At 32.6% G+C, this 21,158-nt stretch overlaps 1 protein-coding gene across 1 annotated transcript in view; it reads right to left on the bottom strand.

Annotated features, from left to right (window-relative positions):
- Window positions 1–21,158, bottom strand: part of LOC132730024 (phospholipase DDHD1-like) — a 42,882-nt gene that overhangs the window by 3,291 nt on the left and 18,433 nt on the right. Inside the window, 9 exon segments of the mRNA XM_060715868.1 lie at window positions 50–170; window positions 1,059–1,187; window positions 1,968–2,117; window positions 6,268–6,343; window positions 7,186–7,253; window positions 15,754–15,786; window positions 15,788–15,831; window positions 16,452–16,563; window positions 17,060–17,166. Of these exon segments, the coding sequence (XP_060571851.1) occupies window positions 50–170; window positions 1,059–1,187; window positions 1,968–2,117; window positions 6,268–6,343; window positions 7,186–7,253; window positions 15,754–15,786; window positions 15,788–15,831; window positions 16,452–16,563; window positions 17,060–17,166 (840 nt within the window).

The raw sequence follows: 21,158 nt of genomic DNA on the forward strand, positions 1-21,158 counted from the left end.
AATTTGTAAGTATGTAAATGTTAGCTGTTAACTGTAAATTTTCTCCTACCTTTGGTCATTGATAGTTTTGCTTTGACTGGAGATCCATCTTTGGAAGTAGAGGAAGTAGCACTATCAACACTTTCCTTATCTGACACGTCACATTTCTCATCTATTACTTCTGTTGATCCCTGAAATAAATCACATATCAATCAAATCCTGAAATATATATAGAAGATTTATTTCCATTCACAACATCAAGAGACAGAGAGATTTTATTACAATGTGACAGTATTTAGTATAGGATTTTACTACATAATTATATTTACATGTTACAATGATTTTGTTTTGTTTTACAATATATTAATAGTTTGGGCATTAATCAAAACATGTGTTTCAATAAGCTTATAGCTTCCAACACAATCGAACTAAAATAAATTTGTATAAACTAAACCATGCAGTTATAAAAGTTGTGAAAGCATGATTGGGTGAATTAGTTCATTCATTCTAAGATGTAAATATTACCTGACAGCATGGTTCATGACATGCATTGATATAATTCAATGTGCAGTTTGCATAAATCATTTAAAAAATATATGTATTTCTCCACAGAATCTGCCAAATGCAACTAGTGCAGACCAATATCAGGCTGGCAAATCCTTGTCATCAATGTCGTCGGATCATAATCTATTCAGTCAGTACATATATAAAGTTTCCCTAAATATGGTGAACAGTCCTTTTAAAATATTTTATCAGTTATAAAGATTTTTGAAAAGTTATATGGCTCTATATAAATGGTTGCTTGTATATATGACCCAAGCCATAAGACAAGGGCTGTAATGTTAGTGACCATTTACATATGACCAAATAACCTGTCAAGAATATTTATGGACAATTTTAAATGCTGCAAACTTCCTTTAATAGAGAAAAAAATTACTTTAGAAATTGACTGCAGCCATGTATATAGATTGTATCATATATAAAGATTATAATTATAAACATCACAATTAATCAATGAAAAGTGATATTACAAACTTGCAGTACTATAAGAATTAATATAAACTGATGTAAAGCAATACTTGGAAGGCAGCAAATGCAGTACATTCCATCTTGGTATACTGAATTTTGTTTGGAGAATCATATCTATGGATGACTAGTGGTTTCACAGTGGCATAATGCTTAAGTATGAGAGGTTCTAATCTGTAGGCCTGTAATGAAACATTATAACATTTTTAGCACTACAATATTTTACTAATTAGAATCAGATATTTATTACAGAAATCTAATATCAGGTATTACTGAGTATAAAGTTCTTGTACATGTAAATTTATTATAAGGTAGTTTTGACACACCTTTCCAAACAGTACAAAGTGAGAGAAGACCAAATGTTGTGGAATCCGATCAGGCACGATATATGGCCTAGTAAATTTTAGTATTCACATGAATTTTTTTATTTGTGACAGTTCCAAATTAAAAGCAGAAAAGTCTGTCATAAAAACTCAGCAAGGAATTAAGGTAATAACAGGTCTTACATCTACTTAAAAAGAAATTATCTCCTTAACATTGTCATTATTGATATTATTAGAGAAGTACTGTAATAGGAATTATTTTATAATTTCTTTCATAAACAATTAGTGAAATAGTGTTTAACTGCAAAGACAAAAAATAAAAATAAGCTTATTGTTTGAGCAAATTGTAACAATAAAAATTATTCTATAAACTAATATTGAAATTAAAGGTTAATTTAATCAATAACAATAAAGTATTAGTTTATCGAAAACAAGTAAAATTGATAGATCCTTATTCTGAAGTTTTATTTGAATAACAATAGATTCAACCACAAACTTTGATATGTGCTCTTTTGTTAACAAATAGGTTGTGGTGAAATTCTTATTGTGTCCACTAATCTGATAATTAGAATTAGACAGGTCAGGGATCTATGCATTCAGATTATCTTATACAACAAACAGTGAAATAAGTGTTCTTACCACAGGATCAGCAGGATGGTAGACATTAAAAAGTCTTTTACAAGCACCTTTAGGTATCAGATGATCCAGGGTCCCCTTACCTTGAGGGCGAAGGCCTCTTAATGCAAGAAAAACACCTAGTGGGGAGCCCAAACAAAACAGATTCTCCACCTAGAAAATCAGGCAAAAATATTTATAAAATATCAACTGGAACACAACACAGTCAAACCTGCAAAAAAAGGTTGTCTAAGATAGAGACTGAACATGGCCTTTATAGACAAACGGTCTTTATTTAGAGGTAACTCTAATCTATTAATTCAATGAAGGTTTGGCCAAAAGTGACTTTTTTACAAGAAGCTCTTTAAAAACAGATGGTCTTTAACACAGTTTTGACTGTATGTCTAAAGTAAACAAGTACTTAAAGAAAAACAAAAATATTAAATATCAGGCCTTCCTCCTTCAATCTTAATTAAGTTCTACATCTACATCATTCTCAATCTGCATCTGTTTTCATAATTTCAAATAAAAAACATATTAGTATGTACTAGTAATGCCTGATTGTTTTTCTCCCAAGCTTAAAACTAGACATATATTACTGCAAACAAACACATGGTTAATTATTGAAACTGTGTAGGCTAAACTCTTAGCTATTATAATAAGCTCTTATACTTGGGATTCAATGTATCTCTAATAATATACAAACACTTAGAAGCATAATATAAAAGAAAAGCCGTGGAAATATTACATTTTGTCCAAACAAAGTTTCCAAAGTACTTTTCTTTCATATCAATAACAAATCTTGCTACAAAAGCACTACATATGTTTTTAATCTTATACTGGGTTATAATCTGTATGATAATTATCTATATAAGCAATATAGACTTCCTTGTATATAAGCTACACAAACAATCTTGTCTTACTAAGCTAATGAGTATAAATTATTTCTAATATGAACTTGATGCTGACAATCATAACATAATTTCTGGTTGCCAGTACTATATCTGGCATGTCCCTCCCTTTTCATTTCTATCCCTACACGTTTTAAGGTTCCCATTAAAACATTCTAGGTTGACCTACTTTGTGTTGTTGTTTGAAATTATTAGTTCACACCCCTCCCATACACTGCTCTTTATACTCTTTTTCCTCCCCCATTTTTCTGCACTGTTCTTGTTTGGTGCCTGTGACGCTTGGTGTTTTTTTTTCAGTAGTTTTGTTTGTCTAGATATTGTTGGGCAATATCTCTACATTAAAGATACTGAACAGAAGTTCGTTATATTAAATTATTTAAAGTAATGAAGATTATACCTTGATATAGAATATCCCAACAAATATTCTAATAATCATTATACACAGTCTTTATGCTAACCCATAAACCATCTCTGCAGACATTACATCACTCAAATGATTTATTTTGTCAAAATATTTGGGTACACTCATACATTTTAGCACAATAAATCAGCATTATAAAGCTATTTCTACAAGCATGAGATTGTTTACACAAAAACTTCCATTCAATTACTTTTACTTTTAATGCTCTAATTAAAATAAAGTACAATTATGTGTTAGGGATGGCAATAAGTGACCAGTTTTTGAGTATTTGATCAAACGTTTGAATATTGGTTAGCAAAATTGATACTTGAGTAGCCAGTAGAATAAAAGAATCACTTCATTTTCCATCGTAATGTGATTATAATAAAATAAAATAAATTATTGTCTCCTTATTTCGTGACAGCTTTGACATAAATTGCAGACATATAAATATATTATGGTTATAGTATACACTTTTAAAGACGTAAGAAATGATCCAAGCAACTGAATCAGGTGATGACCAATTACTCAAATACTGAAATTGGTACATGTTGCCTTCCCTATTATATATGTAATTATCTTGACCTATGTGGCTCTTAAGCCATTCTACCTAGCTTCCAGATATTTATATATTATACATCACATCTAGCTTCTAATAAGATACAAACTTTTATCCACTGCATGCTTAAACACCACATTCCAATCTAATACCTAGGGTGGGTTTTAAACTGAAAATTTTTCAACATTTACCAAAATAAAATTCATTACTTGGGTGCTTATTTTGAAATAATTTTAGATACCCCCAAAAAACAACCCCATGTCACACCTGGGCCAGTTTTCCACAAGGGCCCCCAAAAAAAAAAATTGGTGAATTTCCCCTTTACTCATCGTCACCATTCATTTGCCTTAAACCCATTTGTCAAAAGTTTGACAAACTGGTTTTAAAACCCCATTTATCTGAAGTTCCCTTTGTTACCTTGACTTTTAAGCTATAGTCATGGTCCTTAAACATGCTGTGACATTTCATTATGGTTTCTATTTCTGATAAATTATTTCAAAATCCAAAATGAAATGTCAGAGGACAAATTGTTTTGACCAATAGTTGACATTATAACCTCAAAGGGGACTAACCTTGATCTTGGTTTTACACACATAACATACTGTCTCACTTATCTACAATTTGGAGTCTGGACAATCTGTTTTAGCAAATATTTGAAATTTAACCTTAAATTTGGCCATGACCTTCTAAAACCTTGACAAATTGTTTTAGACCAATATTTGACTTTATTACCTCAAAAACTGTGTGTGACGTTGATCTAACTGTTACACCCATAACAAAACATTGTCTCACCTTACACAATATATTTCAAAATAATCCATCAAATAAAAGAGTAAATGTCTGGACAATCTGTTATAGACCAATATTTGAAATTTAATCTTAAGTTAGACCTTGACCTTTGAGTTTCACATAATTGTTCATGTGCATGACACACTGTCTCATCATGATGAACATTTTGCTATGTTATTTTAAAGATGTTTTCGGGAGTTTTCGTATAGACATATAGGCAAAATTAAAACTATTCAATAGAATTTCTTTAAACTTGGCATGTTGTTAGAATATGATAACAGAAACATTTTAAGCGGAAAAAAAAATTGGGGTCACCGCACTCGTTTTTGAGTTATCTGCCCTTGAATTGGACTTTTTTTTTTAAATTCAAGTGCAGATAATTTACAATGAATGGAAACAATACATTTTTTTTCCCTAATTTTCATGAAGCATACCTTCGTTTTAGTTGATATGCAAAATTTCAAGAAAAAATTTAGAGTGGGTAGTTTTTATTCCTACTTCTTCATTTTACCTGTGCATTTTTTCTTAAAAAATGGCCTATTTTTTAAGAATTTAAAGTACCTTTATTTTCATTAAAAAAAATTAACAGAAACGATGTAAGGAATTGCATGTTATTATGTATTGTACTCAACAATGAAAAGAAAAGCATAATCCAGAAGTAAAAACAAGAATTCATTTAAGTATGTATAAGTTATCTGCCCTTGAAATGACCTCAAATAAGTAGAAAAGTCTGATTCAGGGGCAGATAACTCAAAAACAAGAATGGTGACCCCAATTTTTTTTCTGCTTAAAATGTTTCTGTTATCATATTCTAACAACATGCCAAGTTTATAGAAATTCTATTGAATAGTTTTAATTTTGCCTATATGTCTATTATGAAAACTCCCGAAAACGTCCTTAAAACCTTCCATAAGATAAATTATTATGTATATGTTTTATACTAAAACTTTTTGATAACAATACTTAGCATTAACCCGAAAGTGTGTTTGTTTTGTTTTTTTGGGTTTTACGTCACATCGACACAGTATAGGTCATATCGCGACGTTCCAGCTTTACTGGTGGACCCGAAAGTGTGACCTTGACAGTTAACATATTATTCTTGTACTTAAAGGGCACACATCATCTCATTAAACTTGACATTTGTGCCAAGTAATTTATGAATCCCTTAATCAAAAGTCAAGACAAGCAAAAGCCAATCATTTCAGAACTTTGAGCCCTTGGCATTATCTAACATTGCAGCTTTTTTATATTGTTTTTTTGTTACACCAACACAGTACAGGTCTTATGGCGACTTTCCAGCTTTACTGGTGGCACAAATGGGCACCTGAGAACATATGAGCTAAGTTTCTGATTGATCTATGGTAAAGTTACAATGAGGACAACAGTAGACAAGCTCTTATGCACCCGCACACACTGAACTGTCATTATAAATAAATTAAGCTAACTGCCAGATGGCACAACAATAATTATGACCACTTTTATCTTAACTTATACTTTTCTTTTTTTCACAACTGCATATTAAAACATGTTACGCTTTTTTAACATATCAATATAGCTGAATCTATACTGATTTTGTAATAAAAATAACACTATGAATATAAAAGAAAATCAGCAAGCTTTCAACCAGGAACACACTAAAAGAACTTTATCTTGAAAGAAACAAACCTTGAATTTGAGGGGAGAGGCACTTGAATGCTGTTTATCATGAATATCTGAGAGTAGTTTCTCAAGTTCTGTAACTCTGCAATAGTAGATATTACCGTCATTTATGATTTCTCAGAATAAAAAGAAACATTTAAACATGATAAGGCAAAAATACTTATTATTGTTGTTTATATTTTCTTGTAATTACATAATATTATACAGGTACACAATGTATAAATACTTTTACAACCAAGTTACCTCTACAATGACAGTTTCACTTTTTAGTCTATTTGTCTAATTCCAGCCCAATATTTCAGCATATGTATGAAATCATTATTGTAGTGTAAGTCAATGAAACAATTGCAATGTACACCTTAATGTTTTAAAAAAGAATAACAATTTAAAAATGTATGTATCTATATTTTTTAACAGTTCCGTTTTCAGATTCTTCTTTAACTACAGCAAGATTTTCCCTATTAACAGCAGTATCAAAATAAACCACAGAAAGGGATCAAAAGAACACTATCCTTAAAATTGTGCTCTATCCAATACTTGTATCATAGTTTGGAAACTTTACCATTAAAATGTGTCAGAGTTAAATCCTATACAGTGTGTTAACTGGAGTGTAGGTATTAGTTACCCACACTCACTGTCTGTCTTAGAGCATGCTCATTGATTGCCATATTTTTTTTCTGGGGTTTACTTAATGTGATGACAGGGACAGAGATAATGATAGAAAAGTCATATTCAGGTTACCTTTTCTGAGGTTTCATATTGTGACAACAGGGAATGTGTTTTTCTTATTATATGCCTTTGATACAAAAGAGAAAGAATATCAAAACACTCGGTAATCTGATTTATACTCAAGGGGTATGCCCCATCATACAAATCAGATAAATTTCGATACATTTTATTATAGATGTGAATTAATTAACAAACCTTTTCTTAGCTTTATCAAGGTCATTAAGCATCTCTGATGATGAGCCAGCTTGTTCTCTCTCATCCTCCTGTAATTATAACATATACTCTCATTCTAATCTACAAGTATATATATTACTACCATGATGGTACTATAACCTCCTAAATTTCTTATTTCTCCACCTTTCAGTAGAGCTGTAGAAATGTCTGATATCATATTTTGGGATATTAAGATTTTAAGAAGGTTAGCCAACATTATAGAGCCTATTTAGACTGCTAGTATGCTGGCTGACCAAGCAGTCTTTCCTGGTGGCAAATATTTACCAGTTTTGGTTCCACCAGTTTAAGAGTTAATTAACAAAAGCAAGTGACATAATCAATTGTAGTAAGACAGAATGGCAGATGCAACACTATTACCAGGAATAAAAAATCAAAACAAAGAGACAGTGGTATTAATCATTCTGAGGTTTGGAAAAGCATAATCAACAAGAACTGTCGGAGGACAGCGACACTCGACTATTTGAAAAAGTTGTCACAAGGGTGTTTCATAGAGTATAATAATGCTTACCTATATGAATACATAAAATTGTCCGAAAAGGTACAAAGACTTGTTATTAAGATGTTTTATCGAGTAAATCACTGCTTTATTATTATGAATGCATAAAAAAGGCACAAACCCTTCAGTAGTTATGGAGATACTAGCTTACAAGCAAAAACTTTACCAAGAATTTTTAAGTCAAAAAAGGGGCATAGTTATGCAAAAAAGCAAACAGAGTTACGGGACTTGTGCCAATCATGTAAGATTATTACAGAGAACAAGTGTCTGAAGTTTCAATCCAATCCCTTCAGTAGTTATGGAGATACTTGCTTACACACAAAAACTTAACCAAGAATTTCTAAGTCGAAAAAGGGGCATAATTATGCAAAAAAGCAAATCAAAGTTATGGGACTTATGCTAATCATTGTAGATAATCACAGAGAACAAGTGTGTGAAGTTTCAATCCAATTCCTTCAGTAGTTATGGAGATACTTGCTTACAAACAAAAAAACTTAACCTAAAATTTCTAAGTTTGAAAAAGAGGCATAATTATGCAAAAAAGCAAACAGAGTTATGGGACTTTTTGCCAATCATGTAAGATAATCAGCAGAGAACAAGTGTGTGAAGTGTGTGTGTATTTGCGTTTATTTATACTCGCCACCGGTTGCCCATATGGCGAGTCCTCCAGAAGAGTATTAGTCATTTTAGATTTTGGAGGATAGTGCAATTACAGATACAGAAAGATGCCCCAAATTCCAGAAGCTTCTCCTGGTTCTTTAGCGTGCCAAGTGTTTAAGCACCCATACACGGGACCTCGATTTAAAGTCTCATCCGAAAGACTGATTAGTAATTTTAGTGTGTGAAGTTTCAATTCATTCCCTTAAGTACTTATCAATATACTTGCTTACACACAAAAACTTAAACACAGGGATGTCAACGCCAACAAATGGGTGACTGCATTAGCTCCATTTTTCTGCGAATAGTTGAGCTAAAAATGATAATGTATCAGTATTTATTCACTGAAAATTTTGTTGAGTTTTAAGTAACACTGACACTGTACAGATCATAGTTATAGTTACTTTTTAGGTTTACCAGGGGAGGAAGATCTCAGGCGCACATTTTGACCTAATGTTACTGTGCTGGATAGTTTCTTCATTTAAAATAACCCAAAGTCCCTAACAGGAATCGAACAAACTGTGATGACAGACAAGAAATCATAATAACCACTATGCCACAAAGACCACACACAACAGAAGTGAATCTTTTATATGTTACAGTAGTCAGTATTTGATTCAATCGTATGTGGTGTTTGTGATGTGAGAATATTTAAATATTATACTGATATCATTCAATCTGACTGTTTTAAGTTAAGATTTTCTTTTACTTTAAAGCATGGCAATATTTGAGACTTGACTTTAATGAGATTGTGGAATCATCATATTTCCAAATATCAACATAATGTTTTTTTTTAATATAAACTAATGATAACCACAAAAAATAGAAAGTCAATGAAACAAACCACACAAAACATTTGAAAGCCCAATAATAGCCCAATTATTGTGTTATTTATTAACCAAGGATGGTCATATAAAGTTGATACATTAAGTTTTTGTAGTCACCATTGTAATTCATTAGTTACATATGCCTGAATAACCACTCCATATCCAATCACACTCTCTTACAAACTTACAAAAAATACAATCTAATTAAAATCAGCTCCTAAAATATGCTATGCATTAGGATCTAACATTCACCCATAGACAGTCACCTTCTTGTGGTCTTTCAAACAACCAATCATTGTAGAGCTTTCATTATTTTGAAAGCGATGCAGTTTCTAATTTAACCCTTGGAAAACCAATACTGAGTAGGTAATTTTCAAAATTTCGAGAACAAACATGATGCTGTCCATTTAGCCCACAGGTAAACTGAAAAACAATCTTGCCCATTAAAAATTATCTATATTTTTTCAAGTTAATTTGTTAAATATTACTTTCTAACAAAATCAACAATTTGTTTAACTTCCATGAATAACAGTATTTTGATACTTCTTCTAATGCCTATCTGTAAAAACCAGTTTGGTTGCATGGCTAAATGAAGCTTTCTCGGGTTGATTTAAACATATTTTATTGCCAAAACAGACATAAACATACATGATAACAGTTACAATACAATGACATGACATATTTGGCAAAAGGGTTGACCCACATCCCACAAGCTTTCTTGGGTAATCCGAATTATAAAGAAGGTGAAACATATATGGTCATCATCAGATCTACATGGAAGAAAAAAGTAGATCTGAACTTAAGTCAGATTTACAAAAATATTAATTGTTTTATCATGACATTATGATAACATATAAGTTTGTTTTTACACTGACGGATATAACAATAATATCCTAAGCTGCAACATATATGTTCTATACCTCATGATAATCAATTACAGTAACTAAAATATCTTATATAGATGTATTTAAGTATGACACTTCACGTTTCCTGTAATGACAATAAAGAAGGTTGGTGTACTAGTTTATTTGTAAAGCCACTCCCTGGACTTCCATCATTATACATGTATTTTCAGGCAAACAGCTCAGTGTTGTGTAAAACCATAACATTTTTATCTAACTATAATTCATTGAAACTTTGTTTTCTCTCATGACAGTAAAGTATCTACAGCTAGCTTATCATTCAGGCCATAATTATGCATACCTAGAACTGTCGAAACATTCAATAGTGATAAAGAGCGCAATTGTGATCCCATGACAGCACTGTGATACATAGACCAAACCCTCATGAAAGTTAAGCAGGATATTTAGTGCATTTCATGACATCTGCAATACTTACAAATTTACCTCATAAGTAAGGTATGATTCCATGAACAATCTCTCATGACAGTCAATGGTTACTCTTGAATACAGAAAAGAATTTGCTTTATTTTCAGGTATATTCTTGTTTTTACATAGTCTAGTTCATTACCAAATATTTTCCCTCATTACAATGTTTACTGCTTATCCTCATATATGTCAACCTTTCTCTCATAACAGTGAATACTTCTTATTGTCATACAAAAAAAAACTTTCGCTCATGACAGTGAATACTTTTTATTCTCCTAAAGAAAAACCTTTCCCTCATGACCACAGGCACGGGTATCTGACTTGGGAAGAAAATATGACCACATTTATAAAAAAATATATTATATCTCAAAACCCAAAAACCAAACAAAAATCAGATACCAAAAAAAAAGTGAATAATTTTATAAACTCTGATATACTCTTAACTTATAGTATATTTTTAAGGGAGCTCATGTTCCACTTTTTTTTTCTTTTTTTTTTTGGTTCTTGACATATTTAAGATAAACATAGAGTTTTTTTATCAATGTGGTCATATTTTCTTCCCAGGTCCGATTCTCGTGCCTGTGCTCATGACAATAAAATAAAATAAAATAGCCTTTCTCTCATGACAGTGATACTTTTAAGTCTCATGAAAGTAAATCCTTTCACACATGACAGTGAAGACAGCTCATTCTTATTAATTTCAACCTTTCTCTCATGACAATGAATACCTTTTTACTCTCATGCAAGAAAAAACTTTTACACATGACAGTGAAGACAGCTCATTCTTATTAATGCCAACCTTTCTCTCATGACAGTGAATACTTCTTATTGTCATACAAAAAAACTCTTTCACTCATGACAGTGAAGGACTTATTCTCATGAAAAAAATAACAACTTTTCTCTCATGACAGTGATACTTTTATTATTCCCCCACTTCAAAGAAGAGGGGGTGGGGTATATTGCTTTGCATTTGTCTGTCTGTCGGTCCGTAGACGAAATGGTTTCCGAGTGATAACTAAAGAACCCTTAGGCCTAGGAACTTCAAACTTTGTATGCCCCTATTGATTTTGGGGTCAAGGGGTCAAAGGTCAAGGTCATATTGACCTTGTAAGTAAAAACGGTTTCCGATCAATAACTAAAGAACGCTTAGGCCTAGAAACTTCAAACTTGGTATGGTGATCCGTCATGACCAGTAGATGACCCCTTTTGATATTGGGGTCAAGGAGTCAAAGGTCAAGGTCACATTGACATTGTTAGTAAAAACGGTTTCCGTTCAATAACTAAAGAACACTTAGGCCTAGGAACTTCAAACTTGGTTTGGTGATCAGTCATGACCAGCAGATGACCCCTATTGATTTTTGGGTCAAGGGGTCAAAGGTCAAGGTCACATTGACCTTGTAAGTAAAAACAGTTTCCGGTCAATAACTAAAGGAAGCTTAGGCCTAGGAACTTCAAACTTGGTATGGTGATCGCTCATGACCAGCAGATGACCCCTATTGATTTTTGGGTCAAAGGTCAAGGTCACATTGACCTTGTAAGTAAAAACGGTTTCCGATCAATAACTAAAGAACGCTTAGGCCTAGGAACTTTAAACTTGGTATGGTGATCGGTCATTACCAGCAGATAACCCCTATTGATTTTGGTGTCAAAGGTCAAGGTCACAGCAGATGACAGGTCACAAAGATGAAGGTCACATTGACCTTGTAAGTAAAAAGGATTTCCGATCAATAACTAAAGAACGCTTAGGCCTAGGAACTTCAAACTTGGTATGATGATTGGTCATGACCAGCAGATGACCCCTAATGATTTTGGGGTCAAGGGGTCAAAGGTCAATGTCCTTGTAAGTGAAAACAGTTTCCGATCAATAACTAAAGAACACTTAGGCCTAGGAACTTCAAACTTGGTATGATAATTGGTCATGACCAGCAGATGACCCCTATCGATTTTGGGGTCAAGGGGTCAAGGTCACATTGACCTTGTAGTTGAAAACGGTTTCCGATCAATAACTAAAGAAGGCTTAGGCCTAGGAACTTCAAACTTGGTATGATGATTGGTCATGACCAGCAGATGACCCCTATTGATTTTTGGGTCAAGAGGTTAAGGTCACATTGACTTGAAGTTAAAAACGGTTTCCACTCAATACCAAAAGGATGCTTAGGCCTAGGAACTACATATTTGGTATGATGATTGTTCATGACCAATAGATGAACCCTATTGATTTTGGGGTCAAGGGGTCAAAGGTCAAGGTCACATTGACCTTGTAAGTGAAAACAGTTTACGATTAATAACTAAAGAACACTTAGGCCTAGGAACTTCAAACTTGGTATGATGATTGGTCATGACCAGTAGATGACCCCTATTGATTTTGGGGTCAAGGGATCAGTGTCATATTGACCTTGTACTTAAAGACGGTTTCTGAACAATAACTCAAATTGCCTTGGTTGATATATTTTTATATTAAACTAAAAGGTCTTATGTAATGTAACAACTTGGCTGTCATTAATGAGGCCTACATGATTCATAAAATTTATACAATTATATTATTTGTAATAACTTAAATTGCTGCACACAACCTATGGGGTCACAATAATTATTACCTTGTGACTAGTCATGACCAGTAGATAACCCTTATTAATTTTTTGTTCACTGGGTCAGAAGTCATGCATAATAACCTGATCACATGACTAATTGGCTGCCGATAGGGGGCATACATGTTTTACAAACATATCTTGTTTTTCAGGAAAGTAAAATCTATCTCTATGACAGTGATGACAGCTCATTCTCATTAATGTCAATCTTTCATTCATGACAGTGAATATTTTTATTCTCATGTAACAAAACAACTTTCATTCATGACATTGAACACAGCTCATTCTTATGAGAAAAATAACCTTTTTCTCATGACAGTGATACATTTAATTCTCATGAAAGTAAAATCTTTTGCTCATGACAGTGTTGACAGCTCATTCTTATTAATGTCAACCTTTTGCTCATGACAGTGAATGATTTATTCTCATGAAAACTAGAACTATCACTAAATGTGATTAATACCCCCGCAAGACTGCTTCGGAAATGAGGAAGTTACAATTAACAGAATACCTTGTAAAAGAATTGAAATAGAGTTATGGTTGTGGGCAATTAAAGATAGTTGTGGTTTTTGTATGTTGCATTTCCTTACAATATGGTTGACCATTGATGAAGTTTTATTGAATTACATTTAATCCAGAAAGAGTTACGCTTCTTGAGCACTGCACTTCCTCTCATTGTGCTTGACCATTGTATGAAGTTGCATTGAATTCTAAACATTAATTTTAAGTTATGCACCAGACAAGGAAAAGGAACAAAGGGCAATAACTCTACAAATACTGAAGATGGAGTTATGGTTATTGTACACTGCACTTTCTCTCATTTCGCTTGACCATTGTATGAAGTTGTATTGAATTCCAACTATTAGTTTTCAAGTTATGCACTGGACAAAAAAGTAACAAAGGGCAATAACTGTAATTAGCCAAAATAGAGTTATGCTTCTTCTGCATTGCACTTCATCTCACAGCCCTTGACCGTTGTATGAAGTTTCATTGAATTCCAAACATTAATTTTCAAGTTATGCACTGGACATTAAAAAGTAACAAAGGGCAAAAACTCTTAAATGAGTCAAGAAAGAGTTATGGTTTCTGTGAACTGGGCTTCCTCTCAATATACTTGACCATTGTATGAAATTGTATTGAATTCCAAATAGTACTTTTCAAATTATGCTTTGGACAAGGAAAAAGCAATGGAAAAGTAACAAAGGGCAGTAACTCAATAATTACTCTAGACAGAGTTATGGTTCTTGTGCACTGCACTTCCTCTTAATGTGCTTGACGATTGTATGAAGTTGTATTGAATTCCAACTAGTAGTTTTCAAGTTATGCTCCAGACAAGGAAAAGTAACAAAGGGCAATGACTCTGTAATTAGTGAAGAAAGAGTTATGGTTCTTGTGCACTGCACTTCCTCCCAATGTGCTTGACCATTGTATGAAGTTGTATTGAATTCCAACCATTAGTCTTCAAGTTATGCTCCGGACAAGGAAAATGCAACGGACGTCTGGACAGACTGTCCGACCGACCGACCAACCACTGGGTGACTCCTATATACACCCCCAAAACTTCATTTCAAGGGTATAAAAACACAACTTTTCTCTCATGACAGTAATACTTTTATTTCTCATGACAGTAAAAATCTTTCTCTCATGACAGCGATGACAGCTCATTCTCATGACATTGATGACAGCTTCCTTTTATGAAATTCAACTCTAAAGACTGGCAAACTTCTTCAAATTTAATTTATCAATTTTACTATGATAGTTACCTAGTTATTGTTTGTAATTTAAAGGATGTCAATAGGGACAAAAAATATTATTGGACTCTTAATATGCAATACAAATTTTTGTAAAGAAATTCAAACATGCTTTTTAATGTATATTGTAGTTACCATTTTTACCTCTTTCTGGAATAAATAAATTATCTTTATTATATTCACTGTCATGAATTCAGAACTCTATTAATGCAATAAATAGAAGGAACAAAAATTTCTTTAAAAAGTGGAGCTACATGCCAAATATCTAAGCTCTAGACCATATTGTTCATGCTCATTCATCAGTTTTTTTAAAGATCATTCCTGTAAAGTTATGTCAAAATCAACCAAGTGGTTTAGGTATTAGGACTAGAGGTTGGTTAAAGAACTTGTGGATAACAAAAGATGAAGTGCAACACAGGACTGATGACGGACATCGATGATATCACAAAAACTCTTTGCTAAAAACAGAAACACTACCCAAAATAAAAATATAATGAACACTAATTTGCATCCTGTTCATTTTATAAATTGTTAAAGTTTGCTTTGCATTTCTTATGTACATTTTGCTTTTAGAAGTATAACTTATCCAAAAACAGTTTCATGTTATCACACAAAGCAAATCATATAAGATGGTAAACCTGTAACATAATGATTATTCAATATATCATTGCAATAAAAAGTTATCCATAAAAAGTTATTCCATTATGTGTATTTTATATCTGTACTGGTAAGTTAAGAAGAAAACCCATCAACTATGCAAAATAGCTTTTCTTCATATCTAAGATCTACTGTATATAACTAGTATCTGTTGTAAAGTTGCTATTCAATTCAAAAAGTATTAGCATGATGGAAAAATTGAAAAAAAATTAAAATTTTACTTACGATGACTGATGAGACAAATTGATCATAAAAATGTGATTGGGTTTCAGCCCGTTATGATGTCATAGGTGATAACACAGCCTGATAATACAGGAAACATCAATCTAAAACTTATTTACACAGAATGTGTCCTTAAAATATCTCATCATAAGTAAAGTGAAAGCCTAAGTGTTATGGTGTCTCTCTCTAAACCTATGAATTGTGGATATGAGGTCATGAAGTAAGAACTCTATTAATGGACATGTGGTTTGGGTAACATTCAAGGTTAAAATCCTAATCATGGTCATGAGGTTTTAACACTACTTATGGTGATGACCATGTTTCCTCAGAAAGCAGACCTGAGAGTGGAGGAAATGAGCTAACAGCTTTTTCTCAATGAAATATGAATAAATATGTAAACAGTAAACATGTGAAAACATATCCTTTCTTTTTATTATCTTAAATGATAATGAGGATTAATAGAATTTTAAGGCAATCAAATCAAAATGGTTAAAAAATCTTTTTCTCTTTCAGTTACAAGAGGGATTGCGTGGTATTTCTATGTGATATATAATTAACATACATAATAATACAGAGTTTACCAACAGCTTATATAAACATATCAAAGCTTCAACAGCATTTCAAACAAAAACTTAATAATCATCATTGACAATCAAATCAAATGAAAAAATTCTTTATAAATGTGTCATTTATATACATACCAAGAGAATGAGCAACAACCGAGACTTTTCCACCATTGGGTTCAAAGTAAGGATGTCTCTCACAAAACATATCATACAATCTGTTCAACTCATTTTCTAAACTGTGTGTTATCTAAATATAGTAATTGTCATTAAACAGGTTTTATACCAAGAAGACTAACTAAAGTAAGTAATTTATGGATTAAACAATGAAAAGTATGACCATGAAGACCTAAAGATATGTGTCAAGTGACTTAGTTTAGATAATAAAATGAAGGCTATAACCATTGTTATTTTGTGCAAGAAGAAGAAAGCTGCTGGATACATTAACATAATGTACATTATGACTTGAAATTAAATTCTGCTCAAGGAAATATTTAGAAAATGTTCATTTCCTTTTCATATCTCTTAAAAGTTTGTAAAAAAAACAACATCACATTCATATATTAAAGTAAAAGACAACAACATAAAGCAGTTTTTTCCTTCTCAAACAATAATGCAGTCTTCAATAAATATACAGCAAACATATTGTTTATGATGTCAGACACAATGCTTTGTCAATTGTAATTAAAGAAAACATAGTTTATTGAAGAATAAAGATAAATTATAAAATATTTGGCGAGACTTACCTCTGACCTGTATAATGGACTAGTGTAATACAATACATCCAGAGCACTTGCATTGAGCATAACACGTACTCCCCTCATACGCTGAGGTGTCAAAGATTCAACTGTGTCTGTAAAAAACAATATCTTACCAGGTGTATTTTTACATGTATTGTAACAAGAGCGATCAGTGATCACATGTGTCGCCTCATGATGGCCAATTTCATGTTGGGACAAGTTTTGTGACAGACGGACAGACAGACGGACAGTGCACAACTAGACTTGGTACTAATAATTCCTGTAAAGTTTGGATAAAATTGCACCAGTAGTTTATGAGGAGTAGTCCGGACAAGCTTTTGTGTATCTGGCAAGACACAGGAAAAAACACCTTTTTATCAAAGGGCCATAACTCGGCCAAAAATCATTCAACCGGAAAACCCGTGCAATATGCGCAAGGACTGGAGCTACAGATCAATCCTGTAAAGGGCCATAACTCTGACAAAATCATTGAACCGGAAAATTCTGACAATATGCACAACTAAACTTGGTACACTAAACTTGGTACTGATCATTCCTGTAAAGTTTGGATGAAATTGCACAAGTAGTTTATGAGGAGTAGTCCGGACAAGTTTTGTGACGGACGGACAGATGGACAGACAGACAGACGACGGAGAAGTGATCCCTATATGTCGCCACTACTCCGTAGAGGCAACACAAAATGCTCCAAACAGAGACTAATCAAAAACAAAAGCTTTCACACACAGCATGCTTGACAATTCTTTGTACATAATGACAAACAAGAGCAATATGGGAATTATCTTAATTTATAAAGGGGAATAATTGAATAAAAAGAAATAATGTGAGAGTTATGGATCTTAGTCATTGACTTACAATTATGACCCTAAGACAAGTGTGTAATAAAAATATCAGTGGTTGTGGAAATTTAACAAACATGAAAGTAGAACTCCGCAAGTCGGATGTGTCGCCTTGTGGACAATATAGCTTACATCAGGATTAATAAAACTGTTATATCATCAAAAATAAAAATACCATGGAAAAGTTTTACACTGCAGATCAAATGGAGTACTCTGTGATGGATTCTTAAGCATTGCACTTCAGGTCAATGGAAAAAGCTAATAAACTTAATTCAGTGGCGTACCTACCGATACGCATATACGCAAGGGCGTATAAAAATAAAAAGTTTCGAAAAAAATATAATTTCAAAAATGAAATCATTAATTTGGGCGTAGCTCAATCAACATATTTGTATTCGTAGCTGCTAACTGATTCTACAGGTATGCTTAGGATGTTACCTTATTCGAATATGCCTTACCTTTTTATGCACATTCAAAACTTCAATTATGAAAAAAGGGAGTAAAAATATGATATGAACAATTTCTTTGGAATTTTCTCTTTTTTTTCAGCTTGAGTTAAGCGTTATAATGCTAATAAACCTCGTCAAAATCCAAATAAGGATAAGAAATTGGCCAATATATTACAATCACCTTTTTCAGAAGAATCAAATCATTGAAAAGTAAACATTTTATTTTTTTATATATAGATCTATATGCAAAATAAAAATCTTGTTTGCAATTTGACGTTTCGTCACGATTGGAAGGGAGTCTCAGTGAGCTGTATGGAATGTCTTTTATATTTTACCTTGTAACTATAAATCAGTATATTATTTTTAAGTTAGTAATATTCATTTAACTTATATTCATTTCAAATTATGTAGAATAGTTTTGACACTGTGATTCAGATCTTTGCAGTTAACTATTGCCAACACCCATCGTCACAAACCAAATTCAACTTTTGTTTATTGACTGTAAAAAAGAATACCAGTATTTATAAAATATATCACTACAGAAAATTATATATATATATACATCATTGTTTTCAGAAGTGTGCAATTTTTTTACTCAATAAAATAATACAGTAGAAACATTTTTTTTTTTCAGAAGTGTGCAATTGTTTTACTCAATCTCAATAAAATAATACAGTTGAAACAATTTTCATATATATACATCATTGTTTTCAGAAGTGTGCATTTTTTACTCAATAAAATAATACAGTAGAAACAATTTTCTGTAGTGATATATTTTGTAAATACATACATTTAACTACTTAATGAAATAACTTAAATATTTCGAATGGAAATTGAAAGACTAGAGTTGAGAACAGAAATGTTAAAGACAATATTTATTGTCTACAACATTGACATAATACGCATTAAAAATATTTTAAGGAAGCTAAATGATCATGCGATACTACATTTTAGCTGTGAATATGATAACCTTTCGTTACACTAAACATTTAAGCTGTTGAGTTTGTATTAAAGTCATACAGATCATCTTAAAGCATATTTTCCTTGATTATATCTCACGTTAAGTTATGGTGATACAAAAGAAAAATAACAAAGAAAAAAACTAAACTTAATTGTTACAAAAGGAAATAAAACCCATCTTTTTTACAAGAGACACCTGGCTATGTTTTGTTTTTCTAAAAGTGTAAAAGTGTACACGTTAGACTTCGTGCTATTTCTCTTACATTCAATATATATACTTGATGTTATTTTCATAACTATAGATAATGACAACAGTAGTACAATTAGCTTAAATATTTCCAAAATCCTTAGTTAAAGCTCATAGCTATTTTTGATATATAATTAAGTCTCTGGCGATCCTTCCGCCAAAAAACCGGCACTCGACGTACACTCATGATAAGCCAAGGTACGCCCCTGTAAATTGGATTCCATGAAACTTATAGTGATCAAGTCATGCTCTGGACAAGCCTATTAACCCATTACTTCATGAGCATTTTGTGAAAAATGGCTGTTTTCATTGAAAAGTCTCCCGTTACAAGTTCAAATTGCTATAATACTATAAAAAATGCTTCAACACTAATCAAACTTGGCACAAATGTTGACTGGACCATTGCCCTTGCAACAGCATGCTCAGGCTTAAATTCTCTGTTACCCTGGCAACAAGGGGACATCTCAAAATTGCCAAAAATCACTATTTTGCGTTGATTTTTTCCATCAAAATTGATTTCAAAGTGCTGCAACTTCTCAATGGATTGAGATAGAGTCAAATGCTTTTCAGCTTTGGTTACACGTTACCTTATGATCAATCTGGGGTCATTTATAGCCTCTCACAAGTCCAAAATTTTCTTGGCGATGAGGGGGACCCCTTCAATCCCCTCAAACAGAAGGGGGCGCATCCCCCTTCTGGCACCCCCCTGATGTATCTTTTGGTTGGGGGGCCGCGCCGAAAAAGAGGTCACTTTTTTTAACAACATTTCTCAAACAATAACAAGTGTTGGGGGCCTAAATAAGGCATTTTTTCACCATTTAAGACAACAAAAAGGGGGGGGTGAAAAAGGCGTTAAAAGGCGTTTATATAACGTATTGGGTTAAGTAAGAAAATTAACAAAGGCCAATAATTCAAAAAATTATGAAGTGCAGAATACAAGTTCTTCTCAATAAGATCTTTCATTTTATGAAAGTTCAAGACAATAACAAGTGTAGGAAAATTGGCCCGGACAAAAATAAAGTATTAAAATTAACAAAGGGCAATAACTCTAAAATCATTCAGTTCAGAGTACCGGTTCTTGTGCATTGTACTTCTTCTCAATGAGATCTATCATCCTATGAAGTTTCAAGTCAATAGCTTTCATGGTTTAGGTGAAATGGCTGGGACAAATATAAAGTTAGAAAATTAACAAAGGGCAATAACTCAAAAATCATGAAGTACAGAGTAACAGTTTTTGTGTAGTACACTTCATCTCAATGATATCTATCATCCTATGAAGTTTCATGTCCATAGTTTTTATGGTTTAGGAGAAATGGCCCGGACAAAAATGAAACATGAAAATTAACAATGGGCAATAACTCAAACAAGAGGGCCATGATGGCCCTGAAGTCGCTCACCTGTATATAGGCCCCCGGAGCGGGGCCAGTTTAAACCCCAGGGCTTTTATTTGAACAAACTTGGTAGACACCCATTAGAAGATATTTCATGCTTAACATCTAAGGTCTAGCGGATCAAGTTTTTTTCTTTACACATATAGTTAAAAACAATGACACACCTGGGGAAGGGTCAGTTTTGACCCAAGGGCTTTTATT

Source organism: Ruditapes philippinarum, unplaced genomic scaffold (genome assembly GCF_026571515.1).
Source record: "Ruditapes philippinarum isolate M1 unplaced genomic scaffold, ASM2657151v2 ctg155_1_1_1_1, whole genome shotgun sequence".
NCBI classification, from domain to species: Eukaryota; Metazoa; Mollusca; class Bivalvia; order Venerida; family Veneridae; genus Ruditapes; species Ruditapes philippinarum.